The sequence below is a fragment of the Podarcis muralis genome, chromosome 11, assembly GCF_964188315.1.
Source record: "Podarcis muralis chromosome 11, rPodMur119.hap1.1, whole genome shotgun sequence".
NCBI lineage: Eukaryota > Metazoa > Chordata > Lepidosauria > Squamata > Lacertidae > Podarcis > Podarcis muralis.
In genome coordinates, this window is record NC_135665.1 from 37483043 (window position 1) to 37499684 (window position 16642).

At 40.8% G+C, this 16642-nt stretch overlaps 2 protein-coding genes across 4 annotated transcripts in view; one reads left to right on the forward strand and one right to left on the reverse strand.

Moving 5' to 3' along the window:
- The window catches only part of GFM2 (GTP dependent ribosome recycling factor mitochondrial 2), a 26941-nt gene extending 15813 nt beyond the window's left edge, over positions 1–11128 (reverse strand). Inside the window, exons 1-11 of one of the 3 annotated variants that reach the window (XR_013394680.1) lie at positions 10691–11128; positions 9596–9683; positions 9100–9145; positions 8469–8566; positions 7527–7652; positions 4836–4924; positions 3995–4083; positions 2541–2601; positions 2211–2396; positions 1500–1580; positions 122–270 (exon numbers count right to left, since the gene is read on the reverse strand). Coding sequence is in view for 2 of the 3 variants with exons in the window: in XM_028748660.2 (XP_028604493.2) it covers positions 122–270; positions 1500–1580; positions 2211–2396; positions 2541–2601; positions 3995–4083; positions 4836–4924; positions 7527–7652; positions 8469–8566; positions 9100–9145; positions 9596–9683; positions 10691–10753 (1076 nt within the window). In the remaining variant the exon portion in view is untranslated. The remainder of the gene's footprint in view (positions 1–121; positions 271–1499; positions 1581–2210; positions 2397–2540; positions 2602–3994; positions 4084–4835; positions 4925–7526; positions 7653–8468; positions 8567–9099; positions 9146–9595; positions 9684–10690) is intronic. The other 2 variants (XM_028748661.2, XM_028748660.2) reach the window with 2 other exon arrangements.
- A 186-nt stretch (positions 11129–11314) lies between these two features.
- NSA2 (NSA2 ribosome biogenesis factor) lies at positions 11315–16386 on the forward strand. Its single transcript, XM_028748859.2, has 6 exons — positions 11315–11470; positions 12867–13054; positions 13157–13307; positions 14403–14582; positions 14947–15139; positions 16125–16386. The coding sequence occupies exons 1-6, from the start codon at positions 11468–11470 to the stop codon at positions 16190–16192; spliced, it is 783 nt and encodes a 260-aa protein (XP_028604692.1). The 5' UTR covers positions 11315–11467; the 3' UTR covers positions 16193–16386.
- Positions 16387–16642: the final 256 nt, after the last annotated feature.

Below are 16642 nucleotides of genomic sequence, written 5' to 3' on the forward strand. Positions count from 1 at the left end.
CTCTCTCCTTCCCAAGAACCCAGCCTATTTTTAATCTCCCATAAGAAGTTAACAAACAGTTTCTTTTTCATGCCTTTCTAACAAGCTTAAACTTATTAAAACGCGTCATCTTCTTACTCACACGAAGTCGTAGCTGCGTTCATCTGGTGCAGGCAAATACCTGGTGACACCATCCAATAATGGCTGAACACCTTTGTTTTTCAGTGCACTTCCACAGAACACAGGTACAGCTTTCTGTGCTAGGGTTACTCTTCGTACAGCAGAATGCAGCTGCAGAGGCACAAAGATTCATAATTTTAACAATGATCTACTTAAGAGTCAAAGGAAGAGTATACAGCTCAAGCATTAACTGAGTTGCACCTTTGGATGGCATTTTGTTTTGGTCATAAGGTGTTTATCATATACATTATTCAAGGTTCTAATGAAAAAATACTTAAGTTATGGGTTTCTGCTTGATATGCATTATGTGAGATTTATCAAAGACCTCAGAAAATTTCTTTTAGGGCTTATTCTTTTCTCAAGCCACCCTAAAAAACAAAGCAACCGATGAGTGCTATGGAACAGGCTTTCTGGCCATATTCCTCAGTCTTCACCTTGCAGGCATTGCAAGCACCTTCCTGAATATACCCTTGACCCTCAGGGTTTATAATATTGCTGCCCACAAAAAACCCCTATCCTTTCTATGGCTTTGTAGCTGCCATTTGGTTTTATGGCTTGTGGCTCTTGTTTCAACCTAAGGATTGTTTCCCATTATAAACAGAACATATTAGTAGGATATCATTTTAAAACATTTTATGATCAAGTCTTCCCATAAAACCATGCAGTTTCTAGAAAGAATTACCTTCCTTATTAAAAAGAAAAAATGTTTTAATACCAGTAAGACATGCAGCTTAACATTATGCACCCCAGTGCTGCCAAGGTATGCCCAAAGACTTAAGGGCACCCAATAGCTTTTTAAAAACTATTTTTACTTTCACAGTAGGCCCTACCCACATCCACTGTGTCCCAGGCTGCTTGTGAAACTTTTCTCACTTTCAAAAGTCATGGGACTGTATGGATGGGGTGCAGGCAACTGTTTGCAGCCTGCCAGTTCAAAGTTCCCCTGGACTCAATGAGCTAGTTGTGTGCATGTTGACTTGTATCAATATTTTGTCTGGACTAAAATGCTGACATGGAGCAAAAGATAACTATCCAGTCAACTGCAGGGGGCAGTACCCTTTTATTAACTATTTCTAAATACTGTCAATACGTGTCATGCACCTACTGATTCACAACAGCTTTACTCTCGTCTTCCTTCCTTCCCTGCCTGCTGCCATCTCTCCACTCCCTTTACCAAATCACATTCCTGCAGGTTTGCCACAGTATCCTAGCATTCTCTACCAAGCGTTAATAATTTGGTTGCATCACACATGCAGGAAAAAGGCAGTCTACCCTGTTATGTACAATAAAACTGTAATAATATGCAGTTCATATAATAAACAACCCCCAGAGCCATGTACCTTATCAGCTGGCAAGGCATCAAAATTCTCACTGAAATCCCCAAGGACCAGCTCAGCAAATTCATCATCCAGGTCTGCAACCTTATGAAGAGAAAAATAATAATCTACACTACTGTCATTACACACTATTCAAGTTAGTCCACCAAATGTCTGTTTGACTATCTGCAAATCACCAATTGGCATGTAAAAGAATATATAAAATCTAAAAATATAGTATTTTAGAGTATTCAGCAAAGTGAAAATATAAACTTCCCTAATTCTGCTTTTACATTTTTAGCCTCTTTATCTCCAACCCAGAGAGAACAAGGGTTGGGCAAAGGGGGGGGGGGACTCCCACGGGCAGTTCAGGTTTTCCTTGGAGAATGACAAGCCTGCAGATACCACAACATCACTTATACTAACTAAACAGGAAACATTGTTTATATTGAACCAAAATTCAAAATTGGGTAGGAGTGTACAAACCTGCAAATTAAAATGCCGTATGTACAAATGGAAATATAGGACTTTTCTCTCTCCCGGTAGCCAAATGTACAAAATATGATAATTAAAGTATCTAGTGTATCATTCTTTAAAACATCCCAATATACAATTTTATCAGAATCTCAACTTGTATGGCCAACAGTATCAGTCACTTGAGTTTTGGTTTTCAGACATATTTGCATTAATCAAAGGTCTCAACTGTTTCATATCATATTTACTTTAGAACTTTACTTGTTCTATTAAGGCATTTCTGGCATCCCTGGCATCCCTTAGCAAGTCAGGATCATCAGTTTCTTCCAAGGGTTTCTGTTCAAAATTCTTTCCATCATCCAACTCAGTTGCAGCTTTCCAAATAATTTGGTTCATGGTCACCACGTCAACTATTCCCCTAAAGTTCTTTCCTTCTCCAATTGGCAACTGGATGCAGTGGGAAGGAGAGAACAAAAAAATAAATAAACCCAATTAGATAGTAAGATATAGCAGTATGATGGAAACACCAAAGTTAAAATGCATCATGATTTGTAACTAATGCTAATTGCTTAAAAGTTTGTTTTACATTACCTGTAAAAGAAGAGGCTTAGCCTTCAACTTCTGCCTGATACTCTCAACTGAATAGGTGAAACTAAAGACAAATTATTACTCTTAGAGAGAAAAGCACGTCCTTATCTTTATCCAACATGTCACTCCTCCCAACCAAAAAACCCCACCTGAGACAGAGATAGGGAACTAAATAAAAAGATAGTGTTTTAGCTAAAAACACGCCAAAAAACTAAACATCTGAGAAAGGATCCAAATGTGGAAATCTCAAGTTCAATAACAACCCTCCCAACTCATTGAACAGTCTGATTTTTTTAGCCACACACAAAAATAATTCATCTTTAAATATGCACTTGTGAGCCTAATGGTTCATTAAGTTAGAGTGCAAGAAACCACATGCTAATAACCAAACCCCTGGCTCATACCAGCAGCAAGGCCCATCAAACCAGCACATCCACCACAACATGTAGCTGTACTAACAAAGAAGTAGAACCTAGGCCTGAGCATCAGCAGCCACAGCTACTGGGTGGGCAGCAGCTTGCTATACTGGCTAATAGTAACAAGCTGCTGCCCAACCCCCGTTAGTAATAGAGGGGATAGCCTGGCGTCAGCAAGTAAAGTCACGGTGCAGAAATTGTGCCCATGTACACAGTCACATGTACCACTCCGGCTCGTGAGAAGCTGCTAGACACACAGGAAAACCAGGGCAATAAATGAACATCACCATCAGGGAGTCCTGTTTGCAAGGCAGGCTGCGATAAACATTTGAGACACTGCATCTCAAACAGTTCAATCTTTTAAAGAAATTTGTAGGTTGCCTGTTAAGGTCAGACTTTCACAAACCAGCTTCTAATGTATAAAACACAATACCAAAATTGAATCTGACAACAATAAAACCAAATGCAGTTAACAACCAGCATAAGCACCTTAAAAAAATTTCCAGCCGACACAAAGCCTATTTAAAAACAGCTAAGCCCATCTCAGTCCAAGAGAAAGCAACTCAAAACAACCTGAATTGATGGGACCATATGTACATTAGTTGGGATTTTCCACAAACATGATAGGACCAGGGTGTCAGTTATGCAGATTAAGTACATATTTTGCAAGCATTTAACTTCCTTATCTGAATATTTTAAAACTGTCTTGCAAATATCCAGGTTTTTCTAATTCACACCGTTCTTTTTTCAAGCCCGCCTTTTCATACATACTTATATCTAAGTTATTTGTAGAATCAAAGGATGAATCAAACAAATATTGTAAAGTTACCCTGTCTGGTGGCCAGGAAGCATCCCAAGCAACCAGGCAAGCGAGCATTTTTGTAAATTTCACATAAAAGGAATTAAAGCAACCACTGCACAGTTAACATTCGTGTTAAGTCACACGAATCTTGGATAATCAGAAACCACCCTAAAATATAATACAATCGATCAGCCTTTCCTTGCTTCACCGACCCTGGAAAGAAATAGACATCTTAGTACCTTGCTCCATTTTTGTCCATCTTGTTTAAGAAGCAAATCCGTGGAATGTGGTGCTTGTCTGCTTGTCTCCACACTGTCAAAGACTGAGCCTAAGGCAAAGATGGAAAGTGTCAATCCTTTCGGCAAAACGGGTGCCTGCTGTCACCTACAATTGTGTAAACGCTTATTTCACACTTGCAATGTCTGAGGCATCAAAATGGGCATGGTTCCTACTCAGAAGGTTTGCAGTAAGACAGATGAGACAAGATGTAGAGAAGTCAAGAGACTGAGTGACAAATGAGATGGATGAGGAATCGCGCGGGGGAGTTGGATGGCAGCTGGCAGGCACCTTCAAAGAACTGGAGCTCTTTTAAAAAAACAACAACTGTAGTCAATCTGCAATACATGTCACTGAAATCAGTATGTCATTAAAACCTCTGGGTACGGTACTTATTGGGCAAACGGGAACATGCTCTTCTTGCATACTTCAAGAGGCATCTCACCAGCTTCTACTGGAGAAAGAATGCTAGTCCAACACAGCATTTCTTATGCTATCATGCAGATGCTGCCATTTTGGATCCTCAGATTAGATCCTCAGGATAAACATTCATAGCTGTGGGGCTTGCATTTTGCAGGAATGGGGGCAGCTTTGACACATGGGCAGCAGATCACTAACCACCCCCAAAAGGCTCTTGTCCTGCCTTTACCTCCATCTGATGACATACGCTCTCCTTATAATGTGAGGCAAGCATTTGCTGGTGGAAGTGAGCATCTAGGCCTTAAATTCTCATCAGGTAAAATCATGGCTATAGAAACAGGACTAAAGTGAGGTAAAGTCACAGCACACAGTGGTCATTCTTACTTCCACACCAGCCGAGGCATCAAATACAGCCACTGCTCCATCCAGCACTCTCAGGGAACGTTCCACCTCCACTGTAAAGTCCACATGACCTAACATACAATTTACACAGAGAAGTAACAGAGGTCATAAGAATAGTAACGCTTTAACAATATTAGAAAGGCAGCATGTCTTCACCTAATAACTTTTTACTGGTTTGTGATGAACAGGCACTTAAGTCTAAAACCACAACAGACCCTCTTGGATGAAACTGATGATCTACACCCATTCCAGTCTGCACCCAGGCCTGGTTTGGGGACACCCTGGTGGATGAACCTCAATAGAGAGCAACAGCGGGCGCGTGATCCTATTGATTCTCCAGGATCTCTCAGCAGCTTTTGACCCAGCTTATCACGGTCTCCTCCTGGATCATCTTTGTGAAATGGGAGGACACCGTTTTACAGTGGCTTTGCTCCTATTTACAGGGTCAGTTCCAGAGACACCTGAGCCCTCTGTTAGCTGATCTGCAGAGTGCCAAAGGGGAGGATTTTTTCCCAATTTAATATTTATATGAAGTTGTTGTGGGCTGCCATTAGGCAATCTGAGGGAAAGTGTCACCACATGCTGACAATATCAGATCTATTTCTCTGTAACATCTGAATCAGGAAAGGCCATGCATGTCCTAAACCAGTCTTTGAGTGCAGTCACGGGACGGAAAGTAACTAATAAGACTGAGATCCTATGGTGGGTAGTTCCAAGTTCCTAGAATTGAGTTGTGTAACAGTTCTGGGTGGGTTTGCACTGCATCTGAAAGAGCAAAAGTGTAGCTTAGGGGTGATCCTAAATACAGTGGTACCTCAGGTTACATACACTTCAGGTTACATACGCTTCAGGTTACACACTCCGCTAACCCAGAAATAGTGCTTCAGGTTAAGAACTTTGCTTCAGGATAAGAACATAAATCGGGCTCCGGCGGCGCAGCAGCAGGAGGGCCCATTAGCTAAAGCCGTGCTTCAGGTTAAGAACAGTTTCAGGTTAAGAACGGACCTCCGGAACGAATTAAGTACTTAACCTGAGGTACCACTGTAAATCACTGTCACTAGCCTGGTGAATTCAATGGCTTACACATTACCTGCACAGAGATAGCATAGCCAGTATGGTCCATGCACTGGTTGTTGTGACTCAAGATTTTTTGAGGGCACAAACTGGGAAATACTGGTTCATTCTGGAAAGTTCTGTTCTTTTCTGCTGAGGCAGCTGGAGATATTCTGATTTATGTTCAGTTATCTCAAGGTTACGCTGAACCAGACAGATAAATCTGTGAGCTCAGTGGGCTGGTTTCTCATTCTTAATTTTGTTTTCTAATATCATATGAGGTGGCCAAATTTTGCACTTTAGTAATCAGGAAGCATAAATCTCCTCTGTTGAACGGCACTCTGCGAAGTTCCCCTGTGTAATCCTTTTTTTCCCCTTTTTTTCTGATGTTGCTGTTGATCTCTTTTTGTTTGATCTTGTGGTGTCTAGTGTCACTGGCTTTTGCCGCAATTTAAAAAAATAAAATAAATAACAACCTTTTGTGCTCTTCCACACCCGTCCAATGTTCCTGACCCTTATTTTGGATTCTTTTAGCTTCTTTTAAATTCTTATAGATTTTTATATTCACCTTGTGTTTTAATACCTTTTTAGATTTTAAATGCTGGTCTATGACCGTAATAAAGATTTGTTGTTGTTGTTTTCTAACCCTTCTGAAGGTTTTTTTCTTTTTGTAACGAAGTTGGAAAACCTTTAGTAAAATTTCTTCTTTTGCTAATGAACTTTGCCTCTGCGTGATTTATCAAGAACCAGACACATCCACTCCAAACAAGCTTCTGCAGCACTGATATCCACCAGGACATGAAGTACCTTGGAATTTAAGGCCAAATTGTGTCACTGGTAACCTCACAATTACACTACCGTAACACACTGTATGTGGAACTACCCTTGTGTCTGGTTCAGAAGCTGCAGCTGATGCAAAATGCAGCTCCTAGAGTGCTTCGTGGGTTGAAAGATCTGCACTGGCTGCCTATTAGCTGCCAAGCTAAGTTCAAAGTTTTGTTGCTGACATTTAAAATCCTAAACAACTTGGCACAATGGTACTTAGCAGACTACCTCCCATGGTACAGACCAAACTGATAGTTAAGATCTTCTAAGAAAACCCTACATGTCATTCCATGTCCAGTGGATTGTCACTTGGTGATAGCACCCACTCTCTGAAAAGAGCCACAGACAGTAATGCTTTTAAATGTCTGTTAAAAACTTATGTCTACCCAAGTTTTCCTGGACTCTGATCCTGAAATAGACAAAATTATAAACACAACATGCATCAAACAGATGATCCAAGAACAAGCATATGGCCTTTGTGGATTTAGCCAGTTACATTATGAAACCAACTTGCTTAATGATGTGAGGGTTTTTATAGTAACAGACCATAGTCAGCAGGAATTTCTCCAGCAGATAGAGAACTTTTACATTCTTGCACAGCTCCTATTCTTTTTAATTGACATGATACAGGGGAAATTCCCAGGAGAATTACACTCACTATATAAGTACATTAATTGAAAAGTGGAAGTTTCCAAGACTTCATCAAAATTTTCAAAGCTACACATTTTCAATGCCATCTGAGGTTATTTGGTCACGATTGCCTTGACTTTATCTCGCTCACTCAAAATAACATACCTGGTGTGTCTATCAGATTTATTCTGTAGCCCTTCCAATCAAAAGTTACAGCAGCAGATTGAATGGTAATGCCACGTTCTCGCTCCTGTGCCATGAAATCTGTGACTGTGTCACCATCATCAACATCTGATTAAGAAAAAGAATGTAGCTTTTTTCAGTTTGGCCACTGTAAAATGATCTTAGCTCTTGATTCATTTTATCAGAATGCAATGTATCACAGGGGAAATGCTATAAAACAAAATGCCTAAGGCCCAGTTCTCCTATCTAATGTCAAAGACCGGGAAAGCTGTTTAGGATGCCAAGTACGTGGCCTTGTATAAGGGCAGCAGTATTCCTCCACCAATGGAAATAGAGGTCCTATCCATTGAATGGACAGGTGAACCATGCAAGGTGCTGGACAAACATCAGGTGGGAGAGGTAGAATGCATTGCAAGAAAATCATGGCAGGGTTTTGCCACGGTCAAAACCTCACTTTGTATGTGTGCAACGCTGCATTTTAAAAATGCAAATGATAACTTAAGCCAAACCTTAGTATCAGTGCAGAGCCCCGTACAACAAGCAGAACAGATCCTCCTACACACACAGGACAGAAATACAAAGACCCAAAAAAACTACCTGCAAACAGAGCCCCATAACCTCCATGGACATGCCCAGAAACTCTTCCTGTCCCAACATGGGACAGGGCAGCGAGCAGACCTCATAGGGAAAGCACCAGGATTATTACTCAGGAACCCTAGAAAGGGACCCCAGAAGGGGAAAAATAAAATGACAACTAGGCAAGTGGAAGGATAGGAGACTGCCCAGTCTGCACCAGCACAAGAAAGGTGACAGCCAACTTAACCTGGGGCAGAGGCTTGAGTGGTGCAATACTTTATATGTGTGTTCTCCCTCTATAAGAATGATAACACCAATTTTAAACCGTAGCAGATTTTGTTAACTAACCTCCTAGGTTTCTTATGTACCCAGAATAGTACAGCATCCTTTCGGTGGTAGTTGTTTTTCCTGCATCTATGTGAGCCATGATGCCAATGTTGCGGATTCTGTTTAAGAAAAGCAAAGAATTCCCATTTAGCACCCAAGTATTTAAGGCAATTATAACTTTACAAATAATACATAAAAAATAACTTTGCTCATCTGTACATGAGCAGTCTTTAACCCCTAGGGGCTGCATTCCAGTGATGAGTAGGATCAGAGGCACAAACAGGCAGAGCAATAGATTTGACCTTTACTTTTGTACCACAGCCATGCAGAAGTCAAGACACCCATTTCTTCATCTGGGCAAGAGGCCTTATAGTTCAATGACATTCCAGCCAGATAAAACACAAAGAGAGTATGGAAAATGGCTGGACAGGGGCTTGGCCTACAGAGAGTTGCAAGCGCCAAACAGAGAGACCTGGAGGGCCACATCTAGCTGCTTGGCCTGGTTCCCAGCCCTATTTTAGTACAATATTTCTTGTGGTTTTACTGAATGAATTATTTTCTGTTGAATTTTAATGTAGCCTACCCTAATACCAATGTGTGAAGGGCAAAAAATAAATAGGAAAAATAGAATATATGAAAATTAATTACTTACTTAGAGGCAGGTGGAGAGATAATAGAGCGCAAAGATTTTACGTCACCTGTTAAAAGAGAAGCGGCCAGAGCATTTATGTTTCCAATGAGCAGAAGTTATGTTTCACAGCACAAGCATCGGTACCAATCAGAGATCCTCCTGCACTTGCGTCTACCACTGAACATGAGGATCACACACACACACACTTTTTTATCTGGCTGATGTGATTATCAGCACTGTCAACTCTGAAGGGTGTCTCCTCACCCCCATGAGAAAACCTGGATAACTTTGTAGACAATACCGAGTTAGACAGATTGTCTGACTTGGTATAAAGCAGTCCCCTATGTTCCTATTATCAGCTACAAAAATAATTCCACATACTGAACCTTTACATACAGCAACAATAATACTGGCATGTAACAGTTATGCACAGAAGTATATTTTCATAAGTACCTTTTTATCATATTACAGTAGATCTGTATAGAAAATGTAAGCTAGGAGTGGGAGAAGGAATTACCTGCTGAATAACTGTAACTTCTCTGAAGAGTCAAAGAACCTTTGAAGCATTTTACAGCTATAATTCTTGATTTTCTGCAATACATACACTTCAAAAAGGAAAATCACAATTAGAGAAAGCCAACACACCTCACCAAAATAATTTTATCTACACAATACATGTCACTGTCAGAAGTCCAATGCTGATTTTTCCAGCTAGAATTAGCTAGCTAGTTTTAGATATCTTAAAACACAGATATAGCCTAGGTCAACCAAACACAGAATGTTAACATCCAGCAAAAAAACTTGTAAGCTTGGTTAATTACATACTCTTCCTGAAAAAGCAGGTTCACCTGGCACTAGAGGCCCAGGTGTCCTCAGTAGATATAATTGAGTTTTAACAGCTTCAGCTGATAACACAGTTACAGCTGTTTGTGGGTCAGGACAGCCATCATCCATGCACTGGTAACCTCCAGTTTGGATTATTGAATTGTGCTGCATGTGAAGCTGCCCTTGAGGTTGGACCAGAAGCCACACCATATTATAAGTCTACTATGGAAGGAATTGCACTGGCTGCCAATTAGCAACCAAACTAAGATCAATGTGTTAATGTGTTGTTTTTGGTATACAAAGCCCTATGCACTTTCGGGCCAGGATATCTTATGGTGACCTCAGCCCTTATATATGCAATTAATCATTGCTCTCCGCAGTATAGGATCTCCTGTGGATACCATCTCATCAGAAGGTCTGTTCAATAAAGAAACTGGCCCTTTTGTGTGGTGGCACGCTTTGTAACTTCCTTCCATTACACATCAGACAGCCACTATTTATGTATTCTCTTTCTGGCACCTACTGAAGACCTCCATTTTCCAATAAGCCTTTTAAGTGAAATATCTTTATTCAATCTGAAATTGAAAAATTGCATATGCTGTTTACAAATGGAATTTTAATTGCTTTTATTGTTCATGTCACCTTGAGATATTTTCTGGGAGGTGCTTAATAAATAGAAATAAATAAATGCAAAAATAGTCTATATAATATTATCTGTGTAACACTGGCTATTAACATACTTTCTAGGTTAAAAAAAAAATCGATTTTGGAGGGGGGGGGGACTTACCACACCGTGTAAACATACCACTTTGAGGGGACCCAGTAACAATTTCCTTGTATCTCGCAGCATATCTATCTAGTATCCTGGTCACACAAGCAACTGCTACGGGTAACGGCGCAGAGTTGAGGCAAGCGCTTTAAAAAGCCTACTGAAATCGATGGCCAAGTTCTCCACAACACAAACAGGCACCGAATTAAAACCGGCTTTTGTTTGTTTCTTTTTGGTAAGTAAACAGTCCAAACATTCCTTTTAAGAAGCGGCTATTCGGCAGCCAAAACACCGCCTCCGTCAGGTTACTATTGCGTGAAATTCTGCCTCACCGCCGTCCATCGCTTCGCTCTTGAGAATAAAGCAAAATCTACGAGAGGAGCAGAAAAGGTCTCATTGCGCATTCCTAGAAACCTCCGGTTTAGTCTCAGCGTGCCACACGCGCTACTTCCGCCGGATGCTCACCCTTCTAGTCCGCCCTCCTTACTATTTCGTTCCGGAAGGCGTTTTTGTTTTTTTTAAGTCCTTGGATTTCGCAAATCAGGCTCTGTCCATTTTCCCGGACTCCAAACTGAGCAGAGCAGCGGGTGGGGAGGAGAAGCGCGCGACCGGCACCAGAGGACGCCCGACACCTGGGTCTCCTTCGTTGGAAGCGGAACGTCAGGAAGCGGAACGGGTTGCGAGCCGGGGCTGCTTCGCGGTGGAACCCTCCTTTTCCTTTCGGGTCCGGCGGCCGGGAAGGAGAATCGCCGAGTCCCGCGCCGAGTCTAGTCCATTCCGAGGCACCGCGACGCCATGGTGAGTAGCAGGAGTGCGCGGGCTCGGCTCCGAAGGGCTTCTTCAAGGGAGGGCGGGGGCCAGAGACCTCTTCCTTTAGATTTATCAGTCTCCGCCTTACATTAAGACGTGCGACACCGGTATAAGGAGCTCTGAAGGAGCGTCTCCACCCCCATCGCTCTACCCGGACACTGAGATCCAGCACCGAGGGCCTTCTTGTGGTTCCCTCATTGCGAGAAGTGAGGTTACAGGGAACCAGGCAGAGGGCCTTCTTGGTAGTGGCCCCTGCCCTGTGGCATGCCCTCCCACCAGATGTCAAAGAGAACAACAACTACCAGACTTTTAGAAGGACATCTGAAGGCAGCCCTGTTTCGGGAAGCTTTTAATGTTTGATATATTATAGTATTTTAATATTCTTTTGGAAGCCGCCCAGAGTGGCTGGGGAAGCCCAGCCAGATGGGCGGGGTATAAATAATAAATTATTATTATTATTATTATAAAGCTGTTTATTTGCTTATCAGTAAACGAAAGCCAGGCCCATTCACTAGCAGTGCTGGCCTATGTTCCGCTCTAGGCTGTTTGAGGGCAGCCTGCCTCTGAATACCCGCTTGTGGGCTTCCTTATAGGCATCTTGTTGGCCTTGCTGGACTAGGTGGGCCTTTGGTTTGATACAATTGGGCCCTTACGTCCTTATTTAACTTTAAAACGCATCAAAAAACAAACAGCTTATGCTCATTATTATAACGTAGACAAGGCACATCTCTCATTACGCTATAACTAAGGCTGCTTCCCTGGAGAAAAAACCAAGAGCAGAGGGGTGACTTACATTAGTACATTGCTATTTTTTAGGATTTTTGTATGGTAACTACTTTTGTAGTAGTCATTTGTTTTGGTTTTCTGTACACTGCTTGAGAGATATTTTTTAATATACTAAGCAGCATAGAAGTAGTATACATAAATAGATAATCCTATCAAGCTCAATGGGATGGACAGCCAAGTAAAAATAAGCAGGATTTCTTACACCATCATCAACTGACAAAGTAGTTAAACCGGTTTGATTTTTATCTATTATTGTCTACTGCATCAATTTCTATGGGCAGTCTTTGACCCTTGAACCCTGGGTAATTTCAGGTCTCAATAAAAACATAATAAGCTAAAATAACAGTGCATAGTGATACAATTATATTGAAATAATTGGAACTTATTAGGATGAATAAGGGATTTTTCTTACTGAAACGTTTCTGAAGTGAAAGTGGTAATAGTAAATACAACTTTCACAAAGTATTTCATAGTTATATGGTTGTTATATTATATATATATGTGGTTATATATAGATAGAAAACAAAGCTCTTACAAATGTTTACTGTTGACATTTTTAAAAAAACTTCTGAACATTTAATTTCCTTGCACTTTGCAGCCACAAAACGAGTACATAGAGTTACATCGGAAGCGATATGGTTATCGTTTGGATTACCATGAGAGAAAGAGGAAGAAGGAGGGCCGTGAGGCTCATGAACGCTCAAAAAAAGCTAAGAAAATGATTGGACTAAAAGCTAAGCTTTATCATAAACAGCGCCATGCAGAGAAGATACAGATGAAAAAGACGTGAGTGGGCTTTTTTTGTTCAACTAAACTTCTTTGATTCCCTTTGAAATTTTGCTTTTCCATTTTAAAAAATAATAATTTGTGCACATTTTATTTATCTAGTATTAAGATGCATGAAAAGAGAAATACCAAGCAGAAAAATGATGACAAGACCCCAGAAGGAGCTGTGCCAGCATATCTGCTGGACAGAGAGGGTCAGTCTCGAGCTAAAGTTCTCTCCAACATGATTAAACAGAAGCGAAAAGAGAAAGCTGTAAGTATTGCAGAAGTTCAGGTTATCATTATTTGTCAAGCTGTAAAAATACTGATTTTCAAGGTGGTGGCTCTGGTATCTGTTCAGGGTATGAAGTACACACATACTGTTCTCCATTTTCAGTTTTAACCTGGCAAGCTCTCCTGTGTATCCAGTGAGGAATTATTGGACTTGCCAAGACAAATCTATGACCTGCGCTAATACACTGCGTGCAGTATACTTGCAGTTTAGCAACTCTCTGCTGCATATCATACTCCAAAAGCTGATTTAACTTATACTCATGAACGTGTGGGGTTTTTTTTTTAAAAAAAAGGTTGCATGTGGTTGTATCAAGAGCTAGTTGGTCTAGGTTTCTGGGTAAAATCCAGTATTGTGCAAACTCGTTCAGTGGGACTTCTCCTCCCCATGGTAGGGTCATGCACACTGCCTAGTGCTCCAGAGCAGATGAGGGGTGAGGGGCAGTGCATTACATTACAGAAGGGGAAACGTCCCTAGTTATAGACTTGCACCTTGTCAGAGATGACCCCCCCCCCAAATAAGTTTCAACACGCAGTTGCAGTATAATTCCTTTCTCTGCAAGGTAGACATTTCACGGAGATCTGGAGTAGGTAGAAGCTAAAGCATTGTACAACATTGAAAAAAAATCACCTGTGCAGGTGAGGGTGAAGAGGGTAGCAGCACTCTATTGCACTGAACTTTGGAGAAGGCAAAAGAACTGTAATACATGCTGTGCTTCTCCCGGCTCCAAAACCCAGGTCACTATGAGCAGAGCCTCATGCCATAGTCAGCTTTGAAGTGCATAAAAGCAATAGATCTCTTCCGTCCGTTTCAGAGCCTATGAGACCTTCTGTCCCCCTAGTCCTCTGGAATGAGCAGAGGACTAAAGGCAAAGTGTTGTTGGTAATAACAAACGATGATTGGCTAGTAAATCAAGCAAAAATGTGCATACACCTGCACAACTAGTAATTTTGTTCACGTTATCAGATGGTAGTCAATTTTTAACAAGTAGTTAGTCCTGACTAGTTAAGACAGCATGTTCATTCTAGTTGTTCTCTGACTTTAGCACTCTAACCATTTCTTGCTGTTTCTTTGCAGGGGAAATGGGAGGTTCCTGTACCCAAGGTTCGTGCTCAGGGAGAAACAGAAGTGCTCAAGGTGATCCGTACAGGAAAGAGAAAGAAGAAGGCTTGGAAGAGAATGGTTACTAAAGTGTGTTTTGTTGGGGATGGCTTTACCCGAAAGCCACCTAAATATGAACGTTTCATTCGGCCAATGGTAAATGATTTGATTGTTTGATTATTCTTTACATAAGTTGTTGCTCACTTCACGATTAACATCCTTGAGTGGAGAAAACATTAGCAGTTTCAACAATGTTGTAATAGAACATTTTTCTTTGAACTGATAGTCTTATCTACACTTCAGAACTAGGTAGCCAGTAAAACCTTTTGTTATTTGCAGGTATTGGATAGCACAGTAATTTACAGTAACATACACACTAAAAAGTTAGCATTTAATACCAAACATCTAACAGAGATGCCTCTAATTTTCTGCACTGTTAATTTGATTCTTGAAGCACCATCATGGCTAGTTATGTTTTCATCTCTATTTAGTGTTACAGCAATCTTTTCTTACATAACAGGGTTTACGATTCAAGAAGGCCCATGTAACACATCCTGAACTTAAAGCCACCTTTTGCCTACCTATTCTTGGTGTAAAAAAGAATCCCTCTTCTCCTCTGTATACATCTTTGGGGGTAATTACAAAAGGTACCGTCATCGAGGTGAATGTGAGTGAGCTTGGTCTCGTGACACAAGGAGGCAAGGTCGTCTGGGGTAAGTATTGAAATATCAGTTACCAATCTTAATGTTAAACTTATGTGTAGGGTTTTTTATTGCATCAATAGGGAGGGGGGATTTCCTCTCAATGCAAACAGTACCTTCAGATGAGTGATTTTCCTCAGGCCTGCAATAGGAGAACAAAATTAAATTCTGCCTTCTTGCCTAACTGCCCAACACCAGCATGAAGGATACAAAATATTTTACCCCCCACTCCCATGTACAGTTCTCTCAATCAAAGTCAGAATATATTTTTACATGTCTTGTGGTATCGTTAATTTGACCTGAAACTACACTGTGAATGAACCAGTCTTATTTCTAGTCAAAATAGGACTAGCATCATATTACATGTTACATTAAACTGCATTGTCCATAGCTAATTGTAGGCTCCAACTCCTACATCAAGACCTGACTTAATTGGCCATTCAGTATGAAGGCTTATTATCTTTGAGCTTGGTGGAAAGGTGCACTCACAGGTGGCTATGTCTGCTGGATAACAGCCACAGAATCAGGCTTAGTTCAGTGATAACAGAGCTCTCCTCCTTTAGGATGTGAAATTTGAAGTTCCCTTTTCTTCCAACTTATTCCTCTCAAAACAGCTTATTTCCTTGGGTCCTCTGTTTAAATTTCTTATATTTTCTTTGTTTCATTTTTAAGTGCTGCCTCCTTGCCTTTAAAGCCTTTTAAGGTTTCGATTTGTGTATTTAATAAACATATCCACATATGTGGAGATGGGATTCCTTTTCATTATTTTGTGAGAGGGTGGTTTAGTGTTGAGGCATATTCCCATGAGAGGGAGTGAACAGTGGAAACTTCTCATTTCCACTGTAGACCAAGGACCAAGGTTGACTAGCCAATAGGCTATGCCTACATTACAATTGCTGTTTAGAAAATAAATGCATGAGCATGTGCCATTTCTATGAACATAAGTGCAGCTTATTCTCACTTTAGTAACTGCTAATATAGTTCTTTCCCATTTCAGGAAAATATGCACAAGTGACCAACAATCCAGAAAATGATGGGTGCATTAACGCAGTTCTGCTTGTCTAACTGGCATCTTACAGTCTTGGATACACACAGTTACTTTTCCAAGGAGAACCATGACTTCCTCAAAACATTTGCAGAAGAAGAACTTGTTGTGTCAAAGCATCAGTATGCGAAGTCAGGAAATGGATTCTAAGAACTGTTTTTCACTGAACCTTACAATCAATAAAAGGAAACCATTGTGGGCCCAAACTAACTAACCCCAATCATTACAAGTGTTTGACTTCTTGGTAAACACATGAGCAGAGGTCAGTTAGAATAGAACAGAAGGGACAGTAATATCAGATACTTAAGACTTCAAAGACAAGTGAAGTTGATATGGGAAACACAAAGGGAGGGGATTCACATTACTGTCAGTGTTTGTGAATGCATGTAGATGGATTGCAGGCAGACATGTGCCTGTTGTCCTGGCTATATATGTTTGGCATCAGAAACATGCAGGGCTCCTTCAGCCCA